Genomic DNA, 20,094 nt, shown 5'->3' with positions numbered 1-20,094 from the left:
CAATAGTAATAACGGTGATAGATGTGATATTGATGGTAGCAGCGGTGATGATGATAGTAATAATGGTGGTTGTGTTAGTAATGGTGATAGTGGCGATGGTGGTAGTTGTGGTTGCCAATGGTAGTGATGACAAAAGTGATATTGATAGTGGTGACAATAACAATGATTGCGACAATATTGGTACTAGGGGTGATACTAGAAATGTCATGGTAATGATACTAATAGTGGTAGCAGTGTTGGTGTTAGCAACCAATGATGATAGTGGTAAAGATATTGATGGTGATGATGGTAAATGTGATATTAGTGGTGATAATTACAATGGTGTTAGTGATAGTGACATTGGCGATATCAATGATGATGACAATGGTACGTAACACCAAAAAGTGTCATGGCTAAATGTGAAAAAATAAGTGTTTTTTAAGATTAAACCAAATCCACAAAATTATTTTTTTCTTGATTTTAAAAATGAGTGTAAAAATATTTCAAAAATAATAATTTTATTTTCATTTTTGTCAAAGGTATTTTATTTTAAAAATTACATTTAAAAATCAAAATTCGAAAACTCAACCACTCCAAACGAATTCTAAATAAAATATTTTCAAACTCATTTTCTATTTTGGATTTAGAAACTAAACGGGCCTTAGAAACTCAAATTTGGATTTCTAGTTCATATGATCCAACCGATCTGACCTGGAATATGGTTATTTTCTCTAATATATTAATTTTTTTAATTGAGCATAAAAGTTAAATTTTAAATAGTAAATATTAAAAAATGCCTGTAGGTAATCAACACAGTGGCTATTAACAACTTGGGAAAGCCCAAAGTAGTAGTGTATCGTTTTGATTAGTTTTCATTAATTGTTGATTTTTTCTTCGGGACCCCACCCGAAAGCGAATTATATGTGATTAATTTTTTGGGGGTGGGCGGTTTACAATGATGCACATGATTTTCTTTTTCAATAAAAGTGATATGGATGGCTCTTAATTAGTTCGTTTCTTTGTCACAATCTGATATATGTTAATTTACAGAAATGGTATCATTCCAAGTCATATGTTTAGATTTTAGAGTAATAACCTAATAAATTTAGATATTTTGGTTCTATATAGCTTATTCCAAAATTAGTAAGGACTATTTTTCACTCTTAAAATGATTTGTTTGATTTATTAACTTTGTCTATTTCTTGTATATTTTCTTATTATGATTTGTAGATTTATTAACTCTTAAGTGTGTGTGTGTGTGTTTTTATTGATTTTAAAATAGTAGTTTGTTTGATTTGTTTGCGAGATTTGACATTGAATTGGGGATTTAAAGATTGTGAGGATGGAGGTTTATCTGTTCCAGTTATGAACCTTTAATGGTGGTTTATAATTATATATTTTTAAAATATAATATTATCACAGTTAAAAATCATTATTATGTCAAATTAATTATTTTAAAATGCAAAACATTAGTAGTGTTAGTATTAAATGAACAGAAGGTTTGCATAAAAAGAATATATATATATATATATATATATATAATAATAATAATAATAATAATAATAATAATAATAATAATAATAATAATAAGATGTTTGAACTTTGGAGTAACATAAATATTTTTATATATTACTCTTCACCCAATTTCAATTACAAGATATAATTATATCACATTACATCAACTTTTTAGCCTAGTCTAGATTAAAATTTGAAAAATACTTTTTGCAAATTTCAATGCACAACAACTAACAAGTTATTTTATAAAAAAAAAATTAACAAAGTTTCAAATTTCCATTAATGCATCAAATAAAGAAGGAAAAGATTGTTACTTCTATTATAAAAGTATTTTTGGACTCTCCCAATTTCAAACACACATAATTTGCATAGATGTTCAGAGATTATATAACATGTTGGAAGCTGCACGATCTACATTTTGAGATGGATGGGGACGTTTGGAGTAATTAAGTATTTACAATTAGTCACTACTCTATCTTATTCCGGTCACGAAATATTGTTACCTAAGCATTTTCAAAAGACAAAGAGTAGCTATAAGAGCCTAGAATATTCTGATCAATAGAAGAAACCCTCGCAATATTCCTGCGTGTAAAAATCATTGTGGCTCCAAAGTTCTGCTACATCGCACATAGGACTAAAGTATTGATCAGGTTCACACTCAGGAGGGAACATAGGAATTGTCAATTAAATAAGGCTCTGTCCAGAAATTTGAACACACATCAGGCTCCGTGTAAGTGTCCAAAAAGGAAAGGTCATCATCATCATCTCCTCCTTCTAGAACCGATTTTTCATGGTTTGTGATGGTTGCTGCATCTGTTGTTATCATCACAGAGTCACTGCAGTTCTCTAACACTACTCTCTCCATTGACTTGGAAACATTGCCTTCCTTTCCAGTTCTGCGTTTGGCTTATGACTTTTGTTCAAAACGCTTCTTAAGGACGGTGTGCCAGTGATTCTTTATTTCATTATCCGTCCTCCCTGGCATTAATTGAGCAGCAATTGCTGACCTATCTGCAAGGTTATTATTGGATATCATCAACCCGAAGCTCAACACACTACACATTAATTTGTTTTCAAATTTCTACTTTTAGAATTATTATTTGTCTTGTAGTCACATCAATTTAATTAGTCGGTCTATTTAGTGGTCTTAATATTTTTTAAAATTTTATAATTTAATAATTCTAAAATCTTATTTGGATAAAGTATTTGTGACGCAATATTCTTAGGAATATAGGTATATTATATTATTATGTTTATATTCAATAATAAAGACTCACGCATGTCATAATTTAATTAAGTAAAAAAGGAGAACTAAATCCCTGTGAAACAAAGGGGCACCAAAGAAATAATTTGAATTTGACATGCTAGTATATTATGCATTGTTATTTATTAAAAAAATCAGTATAATTTTAAGATAAATATATTATGAATAAAAGCTTTTTTAGGATAAAAATAAAAAGGAAATAAAAACTTTTTTATAATATGTAATTGTTGTAATTAAATTCTTATGAAACATAAAAAGGGAATAAAGTATGTTCTTAGTATTATACTGCAATGTAATTGTAATTATTACTGTATTTTTTTAATCTAAAGACTAATATTTATCATTTTTTATCTCTTTCTTAAATTCTTTTTAAAAATTATCTACTTTTTTTATTGCATCTACTTCTTTCTATTAAGAATATTGTAAAATTTATTTATTTATTTTTTCTATTCCTGTACTTTTCTTCCTTAAAAAACACACAGTTCACCAAATGTGAAGAAAATATTTTTCTAAAATTTCTTGAATATTATTTTTTGATCTAACAATCAATCCTTGCTAATTATATTTATATATTTGTATAGAAATAATAAAATCAATATTAATTAAATGATTAATAAATATTTAATAATTTAATAAGATATTTATCACACATTAAAATAAATATTATTTACATAAATATATTAATATTTATTTTTTATTTTCTCTAAATACTTAATTAGAGATTTCAATTTTATAATTTCCCTATAAATACTTTTGAAAAAATTGTTAAATTCTATAATATAATACATGAAAAATAATAAAAAAATGTCAAATATTTGGATAAAGTCTAACTAATTTTTTCAATACATACATTTTTAACACTTATATTTGGTACATATGTTAAAATATATTAAATAGGTACTCTTAAAGACTTTTCATTACTTAATAAACAAATATTAAATATTTTCTAATATAATAAGGGATTATTTTTAATAAAAATTATACTTTCATTTACTTATTCTATACATATTATATATAAGACAAAAATTTGTTAAAAAATTAATTTTGTCTAGAAAAAATAACTTAATTTATTCATAGCAGAAATTTTAAAATGTTTTTATAAAAAATTTCATGTTGGAACATGGTATAAGATACCCCCTACAATCTAATCCACAATTATAGTTTATGATTAATTGAAATATTATTATTGTTATTATTTATACTTTCACACTTTAACTTAACATTTTATATCTATTTATAGATGAATTATTTTCTCATTTATGTATGTTATTAATTTTTCTATTAGTTTCCTTAATTTTAATTATGCATTAAATTTAAATATATAATTTATCATGCTTTATGTTTTTAATTTATGAATTACGAATTAATAGTTAGAATAATTCTCACTCTTTATATATCATAGTTTTATAAATTATTTTACTTACTAAATAAAAAATTGAATGTAAAAATGCTAAATAAATTTTATGTAATACTTGTTTTCTTAATTAAATATTAAAATACATTAGGGACAACAACAGCGTTTTTACAATGAATAATAATAATAATAATAATAATAATAATAATAATAATAATAATAATAATAATAATAATAAAAGACAACACAGCGTCGGTGTACCTGATTGGCCTAGTGGCGACATTAATTAACTTTGTGGCAAATAGGACATTGATTAGAGAATTAAAAGGAAAAAAATAATTTATTAGAATATGCAAAATTAGTTTATTAATTATTTTTTATGTTTTATTATAATTCTTATAATAAATATATTTTTTTCTTTTTTGGTTCTTTAAGCAATGTCCTACAATACTAATTAATAACACCCTAATTTTATTTATGTCGTGCTTGAAATTAATGGAACTTTTGATTTGTCCAAATTCTTCATGTGTTTACTGTTCAGTGTCTCCTCAGTCCTCACGCAAAGTATTCATGATCATGACTCCAAAGTTCTACGTCAGGCACAGGGCTAAAGCAATCCGGTTCAGCCACCAATACATCACTAGGATAGCACGAAATGTCAACAACATATGGTTCCAACCAGAAGCTTTCGTTCATAACATCTGCAAAAGCAAACTCATCCTCATAAGGAATATCAAACTTTTCTTTGCTATCATCAGAGCTACGACCTGTGGTGGTTATAGAGAATTGGGTTGGGGATATTATTATTGATGACGTCGTGCATGAATCGGTGGATTGAGAAGTGGGTGGAAGGTTTTGGAAAGGAACATCATCTACATTGTTTGGCTTTGGTAGTGCTTCATCTGGAGATTGATGATCTTTTGACTTGGAAACTTCAGTTTCAGCATTAACATTCTGTTGATGATATTTCTTCTTGAGATTGGTGTGCCAGTAGTTTTTTATTTCATTGTCTGTTCTTCCTGGCAGCTGAGCAGCAATGAGAGACCATCTGCATATAAGAAGGGAAAGCTTTGAGTATTGTGTTTGATATATTTGAGAAAGTGAGAGATATGTAGCTAGCAAATAAAAAGATTGTGATGGTTAATGTTGCAAGTGATATACTTTTTCAAAAAATATTTGGTCCTTAATGAGTGATTTAATTGTCTCAGAATTTTCAATTGCTTACATTAGATTCTTATACTTTCTAAATCCATGAAATTTTTGGTCCAATCCTAAATATTTTTTCCAACTTTTAACCTTTAAGACAGTGTAAATGACATCATGTGTTGTAACAACATCATCAAATGACACGATAACAAAAAAAATTTAAATTTAGCTTAACTATTAATATTAAGTAGTTATTAACATAAATAGCTAATGAGAAAGACATTTTAAGATGAATCAGAACAGTCTCATATAACATGCATGAGGGTCCCTTTTTATGGCATGGCACGCATGGCATGTAATATAATTCATGCTGGCCAAAATGTTAAAAATTGGACAAAATATTAATAGTTGGACCTGATTCTAAATTGGGTTTATGCTTGCTAATGTTAAATTGGCCAAGGAAAAACTAGCCAGGGATGCTGGGAGGGACTCGGGTACCTGATATATGCAAGGAAAGGGACAAATTTAGGGCTCATTTTGTATGTCTTTTATTAGTTTTATATGCCAACAGTGGTATAGCTTGTGCCACATATTGCTATTATCAATACAACTTTATTAGCTGATAACAAAAATTAAACCCTAAAATTTCGTCGCACACATACTAACATGACATGAACCTAAATAATTGATAAGCGACATCATAACTTTAAGATACCTCTTGGTCTAATTATCCTAACATGAATATTGGACCTAATTATTTGTCTAACCAACACACATGGAAGAGTTTCTGTACGTTGAAAATATCAATTAAAAAATTTTAAATTAAATATATCATTGGAATTATCTAATTTAAAATTCTTGAGCATAATGAATTGATAAGAAAAATGTGATTACTTTTGGTATAAATGTGGTGATAATTTTTAAAGGAACCAAAATCTTAAAAATGTAAGAAACATTTAACTGATTCTTATCTAATCATAGTTTCTTGTGAAGATGGATGTATCCAAAGTTGTAGAAAGGTGTGTACCCAAATATAATACATGTAACTCTATCTATTGAGTGTGAGAATGTTTGATAAGAGAAAATGTTATCATTTCTTGCCATCTTTAATTGGAGACTCAAGTTTATAGGGTGATATGCTATAACCTGAACAACTTTTAAGTTTGTATAGTAGACTAGCAGTCATCTATAACAGACGTTTGGTACGATTGTTTAGTGTTATATATCCTCGTTAGAAGACGATATTGGGAGAATTTCGAAATAAAATTAATCTACTAATTAGAAAATATAAAGGTTTCTAAGAAAACCTCCATGTATTTACTGCAGTTCCTATTTCAATGATTTCATACCTGTTACCGAGACGTTGGACCATCTTGATAATAGTTTCATCTTCTTCTTGAGTGTAGTTCCCTCTTTTGATATTAGGCCTTAAGTAATTCAGCCACCTTAGCCTGCAACTTTTTCCACACCTCTCAAGACCTGAAAAATGAATCCAGTTATACATATATAACACAATAATGGTTTCATAACCCGGCACCATTATTGTTAGGTCTATCTCTACAAAAATATGGAGCATTACAAGGGATTTTAAATAAAAATTACAATTGAATAAAAAATAAAATCTGTAGAAAAAATCCTTCTCCAACCACACAAAGGAAGAAATAATAGGATCGATAGAAATTCTCAGTTACCAGCAAACTTGGGGAGTAGGTTCCAATTCCAGTGACCATATCTGGTAATATAAGCAATCAATTTCTTGTCTTCCTCTGGTGTCCATGTTCCTTTCCTATGTCCACTTTTATCAGAGTAAGTGTTTTTCACCATCTCCTAAGTACCAGTGACAAAACTGAGACAGAGAAATGGAGAAAGAGAGAGACCAAATCTGATTTTTCTTTGGCTCTTAAACCAAAAGCTTCCATACTCTAACCTATATGTCGAACCAAGCATAGAGGGTCCACGTAGATTGGATATATCTTTCGAGGCGATCATTGTCTTCGTGATGGACGTAAATAAGACCATGTTATATGAACCAGTTTATGTTTATTTTACAAATTCAATTTATTCTTGTATTGAAATTTTTTATAACCCAATTTATATATATACATCTATATATATTTATATTTATATCTATATATAAAAAAAAACTAGTCAGTACATGTTATCATACAGGTAAAAAAAAACATTGGGACATATATAACAAATTAAATAACTTAACACATGAAACCGTGAGCTCACAAAGTTTAACTACAAAAAGTTGGTGTAATCCTTTATAATTATAATTATAAGAAAAAAAAGGCTTAACCACACTATTTATCCTTAACTTTTAATTTTTTAATGAATTTTGTCTTAAACAAATTATTTTATAGCATTTTATCCCTTATTTATAAAACAACTTCTGATCAATTAATGGAGATCTCTCGGTATTTTTATCCTCTTATATATATCTCCAACAACTCTTTGGTGGAGTGGAGGTTAGGCAACAGCGTGAACTAACGATAGAACGGCAATGCAAGTATTTTAGAGTATATTAATGATAATGAATGAGCTCTAAGCGTCTAAACAGTGACGCTAGACCATATTGGAAATAATGGAACTTTAAAGATTATCATTGAATATTCATCCGTGAAAAAAAGTTTCACTTAAAGGAGGAATATACTAAGTGAAAGAGCCTCACCTTTGAAAAAAATAATTTAGAATGCAAATATAAAATTTCACATTGGATAAAAATATTGTGTAAGTTGATCAATAACACTTAAATGAGAAAAATTTACAAACTTAATGTCTTAAGTAGTGTTTTCGATTAAATATCGTCTCAAGTTCATTTGTATATTTTGTTATCAAGGTCTTCGAATTTTTTTACCCCTTCATATCTATAAAATCATTTTGTAACCAACACACGAACTCTTTTAATATTTTTTGTTATTTTTTATTCATTGAAAGTTTATGTCAAAATTTTATTAAGACTTATCGCATGGTTCATTATGATTTCATATTTAGCAATATATATTATCATATTTTATTAATCAAATGTAATTATTTTATAAATGAGTAGATTTGGGTCAATTGAGTGTGTGTGTGTGTGTTATATCTAAACTATCAGTCGACAGTAAAACATGCAAAACATGTTTTTCTTCAGTTCAGTTATAATTTATTTGAAAATAAACTTTTTGTCTGTCAAGATAATTCAGGAAGATGAACATGGACAACCTAGTTCGTGGTCAAGCGACCCCAACTATCTAATCAAGATAACTCTGTTGATAAATGAAACTTAGGGCATTTTCAGAAATATGATGTTTATCTATATTACAAAATAAAAATTTAAAACGAATTATTTTAAATTTTATTTTTTATATACTGCCAATAAACTGTCAATCAATTGTTTATATTGTTCCTAAATATAATTTTCAAAAATAAAATTATCATAAAAATTAACAAATTTATCATACATAAAAAGTTTATAATTAAATAAGAATGCCAATAAACTTTACATTGTTATTGTATTTAATTTAAATTCATTCTTTTAATGTATGCTGTTAAAAAATGTATTACATATTACCTACAAAAATGTATTGTAAATTTACTTTTTCAAAACTAAACAACATAATATTTTTCTTTTCTATTTTCTCTCTTTTTTTTAGAAGAACAACATAACCTTAATTCAGAGACTTTCACACTAGCTATCCCAGAGAAAATAGTTGTCTTAATGCATTTGGTATATAAAAAAAAAGGTCTCTTAATGCATGTTCATTGTGAATTATAAAGCAGAACACTATTGTATGACCTAATTTTCTACCGATTATTTAAAAATTGCTAATACAGTTAATTTTTTTTTTAAACGTCTAATACTAAAGATGGATTGATAAAGTTTCTTGAATTTCCTTACCGTGTTGAATATGATACGTGAAGATAATGTATTTCTTAATCGATTTTTTTTTATCAATTTTCGTAATCGAATATATGAGATTAAAAAGATGTTATGTTTATTAGCATGCGTTAATATATTCGTGTTGTATTGCAACGATTGCGGGTGCAAAAAAGCAACAATCTTCTCCGAAAAAAGTATATATAGTTGTATTTTTTTTTTCATGATACCTAAATTTAGATAAAAATATAGTAGTGTAAAAGATGCAAACCATTTGACATGACATGCAAATGAAGAATTCAAGATGGAAAGCTTTGGCATTCAATAAATTCTCTACAACGAACTAAAATTGATCACCAATACCTTAAAATTAGGTCACAAACCAAGAAACTTATGACTTGCATTGACTATGCGTGATATGCTTTTGATCCATCTAGAAAATCACAAGGGCCAAACAGTAAAAAGTTTTAAGAGGTTTGCTGGAACGAAGTAAGTCGAGCATCACAAAAGAGTGAATAAAAAACATATATAAGGCATATACGAGGATCTCTAGAGCAAGAATGGAACTCACACCAACTTCATTTTATGATTGGCCCTTGTTACTTAATGTGTAAGACTAAAATATCAAACATGTGATGTTACAAACTACAAAATGAAATACAAGTCATTAACAAATAAAAAAAACAAAATCAAAATATATCTCCAGTTATTGTCATGAAAGAGTTACTTTGTTTTAGTTCTTTCAAGCTCCCACTCTTTGTATCAGACAAAAATTGAAAGATGTGAGCTCAGGAACCAAATACATGTGCTATATATAATCATTATATCATCAAGAATGCATTTAGTAGTCATTATCATCAAGTAGTAGACATTATCACTCATTAGTAGTTATTACCACTCATTAGTAGTCATTCAATATTTGACTTTTCAACTTTAAAACTGATGGAGCACTTGACCTTCCAAAATGTATAGACCAAAAATATCACATTCTCCCACTTGGTTTAAACGTTTTGACTCATTGATTAAAATAAGTCAATGCTCAATCTTCTTAATAAATGAACATACAAATCATAACGATAGTTTCTCTTATAATGATTAATGTCATCCATGTATTACAATATGTTCAATTTTCCAAGTAGTATACTCAAGGTGTTAATAAAACTTAATGAATAAACCCAATGTTTATTCTTGGTCCAAAACAATTTTTTTCTCAAATAAATCAATGTGCAGTTGAATACGAGAAAATATCACAATATAAAGTTTCAACTCTAACCTGTATGTATACAATCATAAAGTGGAATCAAGTCTCATTCTCTCTACATGATCCTTGAATTAAAACAGTGGCATGCCCTTAGTCAAAGGATCAACGATCATCTACCCGGTGTTTATATGCTCAATGATCACTTTCTTGTCTTTTACTCTTTCTCGATCTAATGGCTAAGTACTTAATGTCGATATGCTTACTTCAACTTCCATTTTTGTTATTCTTAGCTATAAAGACAACAGTTGAGTTATCATAAAAATTTCTCAAAACCCTTGAAATAGTATAAACTATCTTTAGCCCATAAATGGAACTCTTAAACCATGTAGCCTCAAAGCAAAAGACAAACTCAGCTTTCATGGTAGAAGTAGTAGTCAAAGTCTGTTTAACACTTCTCCATGAAATAGCTCCACCAACTATCATGAAAATGTACCCAGATGTTGATTTACGAGAATCAACACAACGAACAAAGTTTGAGTCTGAATAATCAATCATATCTAGATTGTTTTTCTGTCTATACATAAACAAGCATGTAATCTTTGGTCCCTTATCACTTTCTTTGCATCCCTCCAGTGGTTAATCCCTGGATTACTCTGATATCTTCCTAACATTCCAACTGCAAAAGCAATGTTAGGCCTTGTGCATACTTGAGCATACATGAGGCCTCAAACAACTAAAACATAAGGAATGTTTTTCATCTGTTCCCTCTCAAAGCCATTCTTTGGGCATTGGTTCAAATTAAACCTATCACCTTTCACAATGGGTGCCACACTTGGTGAACAATCTTTCATATGAAATCTCTCTAAAAATTTATTAATATTGGTTTCCTATGGTAGACCTAAAATACCTTGAGGTCTATCTCTATGAATCTTAATGTCAATGATATAAGATGCATTACTCATATCCTTCATGTCAAAATTCTTAGGCATAAATTTTTTCACCTCATATAGCAAACCCTGACTGATCATTGGCTGCAAGTAAAATATCATCTACATATAAAACAAGAAAACATACTTTACTCCCACTGACCTTGTGGTATATGCATTGATCCATGGGGTTTTCATCAAAACCAAATGAAGAAATTATCCCATGAAACTTAAGGTACCACTAACGGGAGGCTTGTTTTAAACCATATATAGATTTATTAAGCTTACAAACCAAATGCTCACCACTGCTAGGGGAGAAGCCTTTAGGTTGTTTCATATAAACCTCATCCTCTAAATTACCATTAAGAAATGCTATTTTCACATTCATTTGTTGCAACTCAAGGTCAAAATAAGCAACTAATGCCAAGATAATACAGGAGAAAAACTCTTTGTGTAATCGATTTCTTCTTTTTGAGTAAATCCCTTAACAACGAGTCTTATCTTGTTTCTCTCAATGTTGCCTAATGAATATTTTTGGTCTTAAAGACCCATTTACAACCAATGGCATTTTCCTCATTAGGCAACTCTACAAGGTTCCAAACTTTATTACTCTGCATGAAATTAATTTCATCTTTCATGACATCATACCATAAATTTGACTCTTTACAACTTATAGCTTGATCAAAAGTTTCGGGATCATTTTCAGCTCCAATATTATAGTCTGATTCTTACATATATACAATATAATCACTAGGAATAACTGATTTTCTTACTCTAGTAGATCTCCTTAATGTTGCATCAACATTTTCTTGGGAATCATGTTGTTGAGCTGGTTGTTCATCATTTTTAGGAATTTGATTATCAACTTGATCTACTGGATTATCAACATGTTGTGGAATGCCAATCATTTGTTGTTCATCATCTCTTTGAACTTGAAGGTTATGAATTACAACTAATCTTTCACTTGATGTGGAAGATTGAGACTCTATATGATCAATTTCAGAACCTAAGTCCCTCAATTGATCACTCCCACTGATCAAGTCATTTTCAAGAAACTTGACATTTCTTGATGCCACAATCCTAGTAATATGATATGGACAATAAAACCTATAACCTTTATACCTTTCGGCGTATCCAAAGAAATACCCACTAATAGTCCTTAGGTTAAGTTTCTTCTCTTGTGGATTATATATTCTCACCTCAAACGGACAACCCCAAATGCGCATATGTTTCAAACTCGGTTTTCAACCTTTAAACAACTCAAAAATTGTCTTTCGAACAACCTTTGTTGGAACATGATTTAATATATACACTGTCGTCTTTAGTGCTTCAGCCCACAAGGATTTAGGAAGATTGGAGTTGATACGCATACTCCATACCATGTCCAATAATGTTTGCTTCCTTCTTTCTGCCACACCATTCTAATTTGGAATACCAGGCATAGTGTACCGGGAAACAATCCCATGTTCTTGAAGAAACTTTGTAAAATGACCAGGTGCTTGTCCATTCTAGTATATTTGTCATAATATTCTCCACCTCTATCTGATCTCACTATTTTTATTTGCTTGCCACATTGGTTCTCAACTTCAGCCTTAAAGACTTTGAAGGCATCCAATGCTTCATTTTTGTTATGAAGTAAATAAACATTCATATATCGTGAATAATCATCTATAAAGGTGATAAAATATTTCTGACCATGTGCATCTATATTTGAACAACAAATATCAGTATAAATTATTTCTAATATACTTGAACTCTTGTTAGCACCTTTCTTAGACATTTTGGTCTGCTTACCCTTAATGCAGTCCACACAAGTCTTAAAGTCAGCAAAATCTAGAGTATTGAGGACTCCATCTTTCACTAACATTTTAGTCCCCTCAATGGAGATATGTCCTAATCTTCGATGCCATAACATAAGGGAATTCTCATTAATATTACATCTTTTAATACCAGTTTGAACATGCATTGAACTATAAGTGGCATAATTTTGTAAACCAAGAAGATAAAAACCATCAGACAAGATGTCATTCCTAGCACATTCAGAATTATAAAATAACTCAAACAATGTGTCTTTAAAAGTAAAGGAATGTCCAAAAGGTACGAGTCTGGAAACAAAAATCAAGTTTCGAGAAAAACTTGACACATAAAAGGTCCTTTCTAATTTCAAAATAAAGCTACTACTTAAAATTAAAATGAAAGTTTCAATAGCCTCCACAAGTGAGCCTAGCTTATTGCCTGATAAAATATTTTGCTCACTTCCCATTGGTTTCCTTAGATTTTGCATACCCTCTAAAGAATTTGCAATATGGATTATAGATCCATGATAAATCCACCAAGTATTAATATTAGCACTAGCCATATTAGATTCATAACATACTAATGAGATTGATTTACCTTTCTTCTCAAGGCATGTTTGTAATTTGGGGCAATTCTTCTTCACGTCTCCCATCTTTTTACAAAAGAAACACTTTTCCACCTTCTTAATATCAAGTTGAGGTGGAATTTTACCATTCCCCTTTTGATTAGCTTGAGACGTAGTTGCTTTGTTCTTCCGACAAGTAGTTGTCAACAATGCACTCTCACCCATCTCCATTACAAGCCTTTCATCTTCTTGAACACACATGGTCATTAATTCATTGATAGACCATTTTTGTCTTTATGTGTGTTGTAGGAAATCTTAAACGGCCCATATTTCGACGGAAGGGTGTTCAGAGTGAAGTGCACCAGGATGGACTTAAATATATCAACCTCCAGTTTCTTAAGTTGAGCTGAAATTTCTCACATTTGCATTATGTACTCATGCACATCTTTCACACTAGTGAGTCGGAGAGAGGAGAACTTCATGATCAGGGTGCTTGCTAAAGCCTTATATGAAGAGATGAACTAATCATCAATAGCCTTAAGCAAGTCTCGGACCTTTTCATGTTGGTTAACGGAACCACGTATTCCAGCCAAGATTTTGGTCTTAATGAACATCACACTGAGCTGATTAGATCGCTCCCACTACTTATATAGCGCAACAGCAGCTAAGCTACTTTCATCAATGATTACAGGTGGTTCATCTTTCCTTATAGCATAATCTATGTTCATCCACCCTAATTGCAGAACAATTCTCTCATTCCATATCTTATAGTTATCTCCTTTGAGTTCAGAAACATCACATTGAATATCAGAAAACCTAACAGTTTAAGAAGTTGCGAAAATCCAAAGGCTTATGTCAAAATTTGAGGCATATCAATCTTAATTGTATGCTTTACCAATGTAAACATACTAGAAAATTGAATCTTGTGACATAAAATTTTCATGTCGGCTAAATTTTTAATTCAATAAGAAACAATTAAACTTTATGATAGAATAATCAAATTACATACTAAAGCAATTATCCAGCATATAAAGCAATTATCCAAGTCAAAGGATTTGAAATTGGCCAACATATGCATATTGTTATGGCAAACTCTATAAAGGAAGATTGGAAAGGACAAAACGCATTAAATGATGATGGAGAACACTCAAAAGAAGTGAGAAAGGAAAAGGTAGGTATCTTGGCTACTTCAAGTCATTCAGACTTAGGCTTTCCATCAAAGAAGGAAGCTAATGGCAAATACAAAGACAAGAGGAACAAAAAAGAAGAAAGACCAACATTGGGAGAAGACAGAAGAGGAATGGCGTAGATATCAAAATGACAAGAAAATAATGAGACAAATTCGAATGATGCTAGTTGTATAAAGAAGATCAACTACAATAATGATGTGGCTGAAAGTGGAAATAAAGAAAAATGTAACATTTGCTTGGAGGTGGGCATCTCATATAATGGGTTAAGCAATAATGACCCAAATTTTGACGGGTGGAAGAGGATAGTAATAAGGGATGCATGCAGTATATTGAGCATGAGGTATGAGAAAGTAAGGAAAGGTTATTATGACAGATCAAGATGGTGGGCTTGGGCCAATGACGGCTCCTAGTATTTGTGTATTTAACTTAGGCCAATGACTCCTAGTATTCACTATAATTTTATCTCCCCTCATAATCTCATAAGAAAATGCAAAAAAATTGCCCAAGAAGTCATGAAAAATTACAATGTTTGGGGAGAGGGGGTTAGCCGCCAGAAATTGTTTAATTCATTTTGGAAGGGTTTAAATGTCACAAATTTTTTATTTCATTTGTAATTAAATTACTCGTGTAAGTCTTTAGTCACGTCAAATTATTGTCTAATGAAGTTATCACTGAGTACTAGCAAAATATGTTTTATTTTTACATGACCAAATTAGTACAAAAAAAATTATGAAAACAAAATTAATACTATTTAAGTTTTATAAGAGCCCCAAACATATTTTACCCTAAATATTTCATATCAATATAAAATTATTTGCTACCTCATTTATATAAATTAAAATTGACGTAATATAAACTTGGGCAAACACCTAATTCAGTCCTTGAATTTGTAACGTGATGACACTAGGGTTTCTAAAACATGGAAAAACAAAATTTTGTCCTTGAATTTTCAAAAAGTGCAACAAATTCGTTTCACCATCAATTTTCTCTATTAACTCAAACAATTAATCTTACGTGGAATTTTTGGACATATTTGTCATCCTAAATTTTGCGGTATGTTGCTAACGCAGAGGAATTAATTTTTCACAAAAATTTCGATGGACTAATTTGTCAGTTTGAAGAATTACATATAACTTTTTTATAGTAGCCAATGATTACTAACAAATAAGTCCTTAAATAAAATTACTTGATGTCATATGCATCCTTTAATGTAACAACTTACTGCCAAAATAGTCCACAATTGACGGTTAAAATCAATCCTTACACCAAACAACTTACATTCCTACTTCATACAATCTAACCACCAAGTGACCACCCATAAACCAATCATAAACAAACCATCATAACACAGAAATGGAAAATACAATATTTTATAGTCCAACTCTTTATGCAAGTCATCACTCTCTTTGCATTTACATCCCTATTATCAAGTCTCTCCGTTAAGTGATGAAATGACAATAAATTTGTGATTTTTTTTCTGGCAGTTTTTAATTGTTTGGAAAGATTATTTAAAATGTAATTAACCATTTTCTGACGGTTAAAAACCACTAGGAAATTGCTTCCATAATTTTTTAAAAGTATCTCCAATGAAATTTAAAAGTCATTCTTCCAACTACAAAGAAGTGCAGGATCGACAACTCCAACAAGAAGCACCCTAACATCAAATACAATCAAAATCAAAACCAAAACCAAAAATCAAATTAAAATCCAAAACCGAATTTCGCATCCTCTTTTTTCAATTTGCCACACCATAATCCCTATCCAATTATAAAATTTCTAAAAAAGCAAAAGGGGAAATTTCATTTGATGAACATTTAAGAGACCATATCAAAAGGGGATTTCATCGAGCCTTATGAAAATGGGTATTTGATGTGATCCTTACTAGGAGCGGATCGCTTGATACGGACTACAAAGTTTTGGATGACGCCAATTCCAGAGAAGGAAGATAAGTCAGGATAGACGCCACAAAAATTACCTTGATAAGTTCGAGATTGATTCAGCGAGGAACTCAGAGAGAAGTTCTCACAAAATTTTATCAAATGCAAAAGTGCTTCTATTGAAAATGAAATTCATACATATAGTGTATCTGAACGAAAAATAGACATGGGCCTTTAAATCAGTTTGGGCCAAAATTACAACGAAAAAATTTAAATAAAAAGCTAGAACATATTTGGCATGGGCCTTCAAATTAGTCTGGACCTTCAGTAACGATTAATATGCTTAGTAGTACCTTTGCTTCTGGACCTTCATCCTTCTCCACTTGGGCCTTGTTAAGTATGTTTGTTACCATTTGTTGGAGGGTATCCAATGACTGTTTGGTCCTACTCCTGGTCATAAGTCCCTGTATTTGGGCAGTTTCAGGATTCTTATCAAATTAAAATTCCAAATTTCGCATCCTCTTTTTCCAATTTGCCACACCATAATCCCTATCCAATAATAAAATTTCTAAAAAAGCAAAAGGGGAATTTTCATTTGATGAACATTTAAGAGACCAAATCAAAAGGGGATTTCATCGAGCCTTGTGGAAATAGGTATTGAAAAGATTGGTGGGTGTATGCATAAATTGATCAATGATTATTGCTTATTACATTGGGGGTGTAATTAAAACCTTAGTAAAATTGGGGGGAAATGAAACTAGAAATTGAATTCAAGGTTGTAGTAGGAGTGATGATAGATTTGGAAGCACATAATATCCCAAACCAAAAAAAGAGTGTAAAGGTGAGTATGTTATGGCGATTGAAGTTGGGGGGTTATGTGTTTGTTTTCGAGAAAGGTGTAGCGAAATTTTTGAACTCATCATGACTTTTTGATTTCCAATTTCATAGCAGATTTCCATGAGCCCACCGACGATGATGTTGACACCAAAGTCCTTGAGATCTTTGGCGAAGAAAGGGTTCATAAGAGCGCATACCTAATGCATGTGGACAAAGAGGCGGAGGCAGCGAAGGAGGGAGCTAATGGCAACAGTGGTGAGCATGAGGCCCATGTAGAGGGTGTTGACTTGATGGCAGGGATGTAAGTGCAAATAGAGTAATGACTTATAAAAGGAGTTGGATAATAAAATACTTTGTTTTCCTTTTTTGTGTTATGGTTTGTTTATGACTTGTTTAGGGGTGGTCACTAAGTGATTAGATTTTATGAAATGGGAATGTAAGTATTTGGCGTAGGGATTGGTTTTAGCTGATAATTGTGAACTATTTTGGCAGTAAGTTGTTACATTCACGAATGTAAATGACATCAAGTAATATTATTTAGGGACTTATTTGTCAGTAATCACGAGCTATTGTAAAAAAAAGTCTATAATTCTTCAAATTGGCAAATTAGTTAGTCAAAATTTTTGTGACAAATAAGTCCAACAATGCGACTCGATTAGCCATTTGGATTAACGGAGAAAAAATTGGTAGTGGATGAATTTGCCACACTTTTAGGAAATTTAGAGACAAATTTTTTTTTTTTTATGGTTCAGGAACTCAAATGTTAACCCCTTACAAATTCAAGTACCAAATTGAATATTTAACAGTAAACTTTTTAAAATATATTATCGAGAACTACTAACAAAAGTATTTTCTGATTTAAAGGTCACTTTTATTAACGGTTTTGGTGTAAATTTACTAAGTCTTTTTCTAAAATAAATACACAAAATTTATTAACATTCCCTTTATATATAACTATTAACATAATTAATCTTTAATTTTTAACATTTTCTAATCAGCCACTAATTAACAAAAAAAAATTGCGTTATTTCTCACATATTTAATTTTAATTTGTGCCAGTTTTCACGTATCTAACAACTATATATATAAGTCTTTTAACCTCTAGTAATGGAAACTTGTTTATATAGTAGTGTCACTTGTAATTTGTAAATGACAGTGGGACCAGCACAGTTGAAGGTTAGGTTTTAGTGTTGACTAAGGTGTTTTTGATTTTAAAATTGATAGAAGTCACAACTATCAGTGTATGGGCATATAAATACATAACCTTTATACGGGGTCCTACGCCTGTGACCCGTCAATGACATGCATGGAACCACCAGCTAGCTGTTGTCACGTTTTGAGTTAGGTTTTAGACTTTTAGTATTGATTAAGGTGTTTTCTAGTTGAAATTTGATATATAGCATTCAAGATATACATGTATGTGCATATTTTCCACCTCTAATCACGAACGTGAATATTCTGATTTGTGTGTGCAAAGTAGTGAAGTGATAGTTTTTTTACATATTGTTGAACTAAATTTGCTACCCGTGGAAAATGATAACATTACTTCCGTAACGGCTCAATTCCAATTTGAGAGTAAAGTGTACGTCTCTGTTCAACATCTTTTTTTTAATGCTTAAGAAATAATTAAAAATGCAAAGAGCAAAAAGCAGAAAGAAACTACAAATTAACAAATAAAATTTTTAAGCTAGAAATGTAGAATACAGAGTTGAAGGACAAGAATCCCAGATCTTGAAATTCTCACGAGACAACTTTCCAAACTTAGCAATCCTCACACACTTACGTCTCTATTCATCAGCAACATCTAACATCAGAAACAACAAAATTAAAAGCTTGACTAACTAAACAAACATTGAATGCTAAGACAAACAATCAACCACGCGTGTCTGGATTAATTAGATTGTTTTCAAGATTATTATAATTTGATTGAACAGAAAAATAATACCGTTGCTTTTACTATTTACATGTGTTTATTAATTCAAAGCATAATTAAATACTATAATTTCAATATAAGAAGATGTTTTTATGATAAATACTTTGTTTGAGATTAAAATTAAAAGAAAATAATTTATTTTATTAATATAAATACAACCCAATTTTTATTACAGACATTGTTATACTATTTGTAATTTTATCATAAATTAATTCTTTTAAACAATTAAATAAAATAGATTGTTTTAAAATACAATTGATTCAACGTATTCAAACATGAATTTATTTATGGAATTGATCATAACGACAATTAATTAAATATATAATTATCTATTAAAATAATATATATATATATATATATATATATATATATATATATATATATATTACAATTAATTCAAAGTATATAAATTTTAATAAAAATATTTTAGTAAAAATCACAAAAATTGAATTGGATCAAACAAAAAAATATTAGTTTGGTTTGGTTTAGATTTTATTTTAAATAAAAATCGAATCAACCCAAACCACATATATTTAAGTTTGGTTCGAGTGATTTTTAGATGAATAACTAAACCAAACTGAGCCATCAACACCTTTAATTTAAATAATTAATTGGTTAAATTATTCATTTAATTCCTATAGTTTCACG

The 20,094-nt window shown here is 29.9% G+C and overlaps 1 protein-coding gene across 1 annotated transcript; it reads right to left on the bottom strand.

The window, feature by feature from the left end:
• Positions 1 to 4,667: 4,667 nt before the first annotated feature.
• LOC100810385 (transcription factor MYB4) lies at positions 4,668 to 7,082 on the bottom strand. The gene is made up of 3 exons (XM_003539470.1): positions 6,950 to 7,082; positions 6,608 to 6,737; positions 4,668 to 5,160 (listed from the first exon to the last, which is right to left on the bottom strand). The coding sequence occupies exons 1-3, from the start codon at positions 7,080 to 7,082 to the stop codon at positions 4,668 to 4,670; spliced, it is 756 nt and encodes a 251-aa protein (XP_003539518.1).
• Between the last annotated feature and the right edge of the window lie 13,012 nt (positions 7,083 to 20,094).

Source organism: Glycine max, chromosome 12 (genome assembly GCF_000004515.6).
Source record: "Glycine max cultivar Williams 82 chromosome 12, Glycine_max_v4.0, whole genome shotgun sequence".
Lineage (NCBI taxonomy): Eukaryota > Viridiplantae > Streptophyta > Magnoliopsida > Fabales > Fabaceae > Glycine > Glycine max.
The sequence above is the reverse complement of the archived record's forward strand: the minus strand, read 5'-3'. Positions and strand labels throughout refer to the sequence as shown.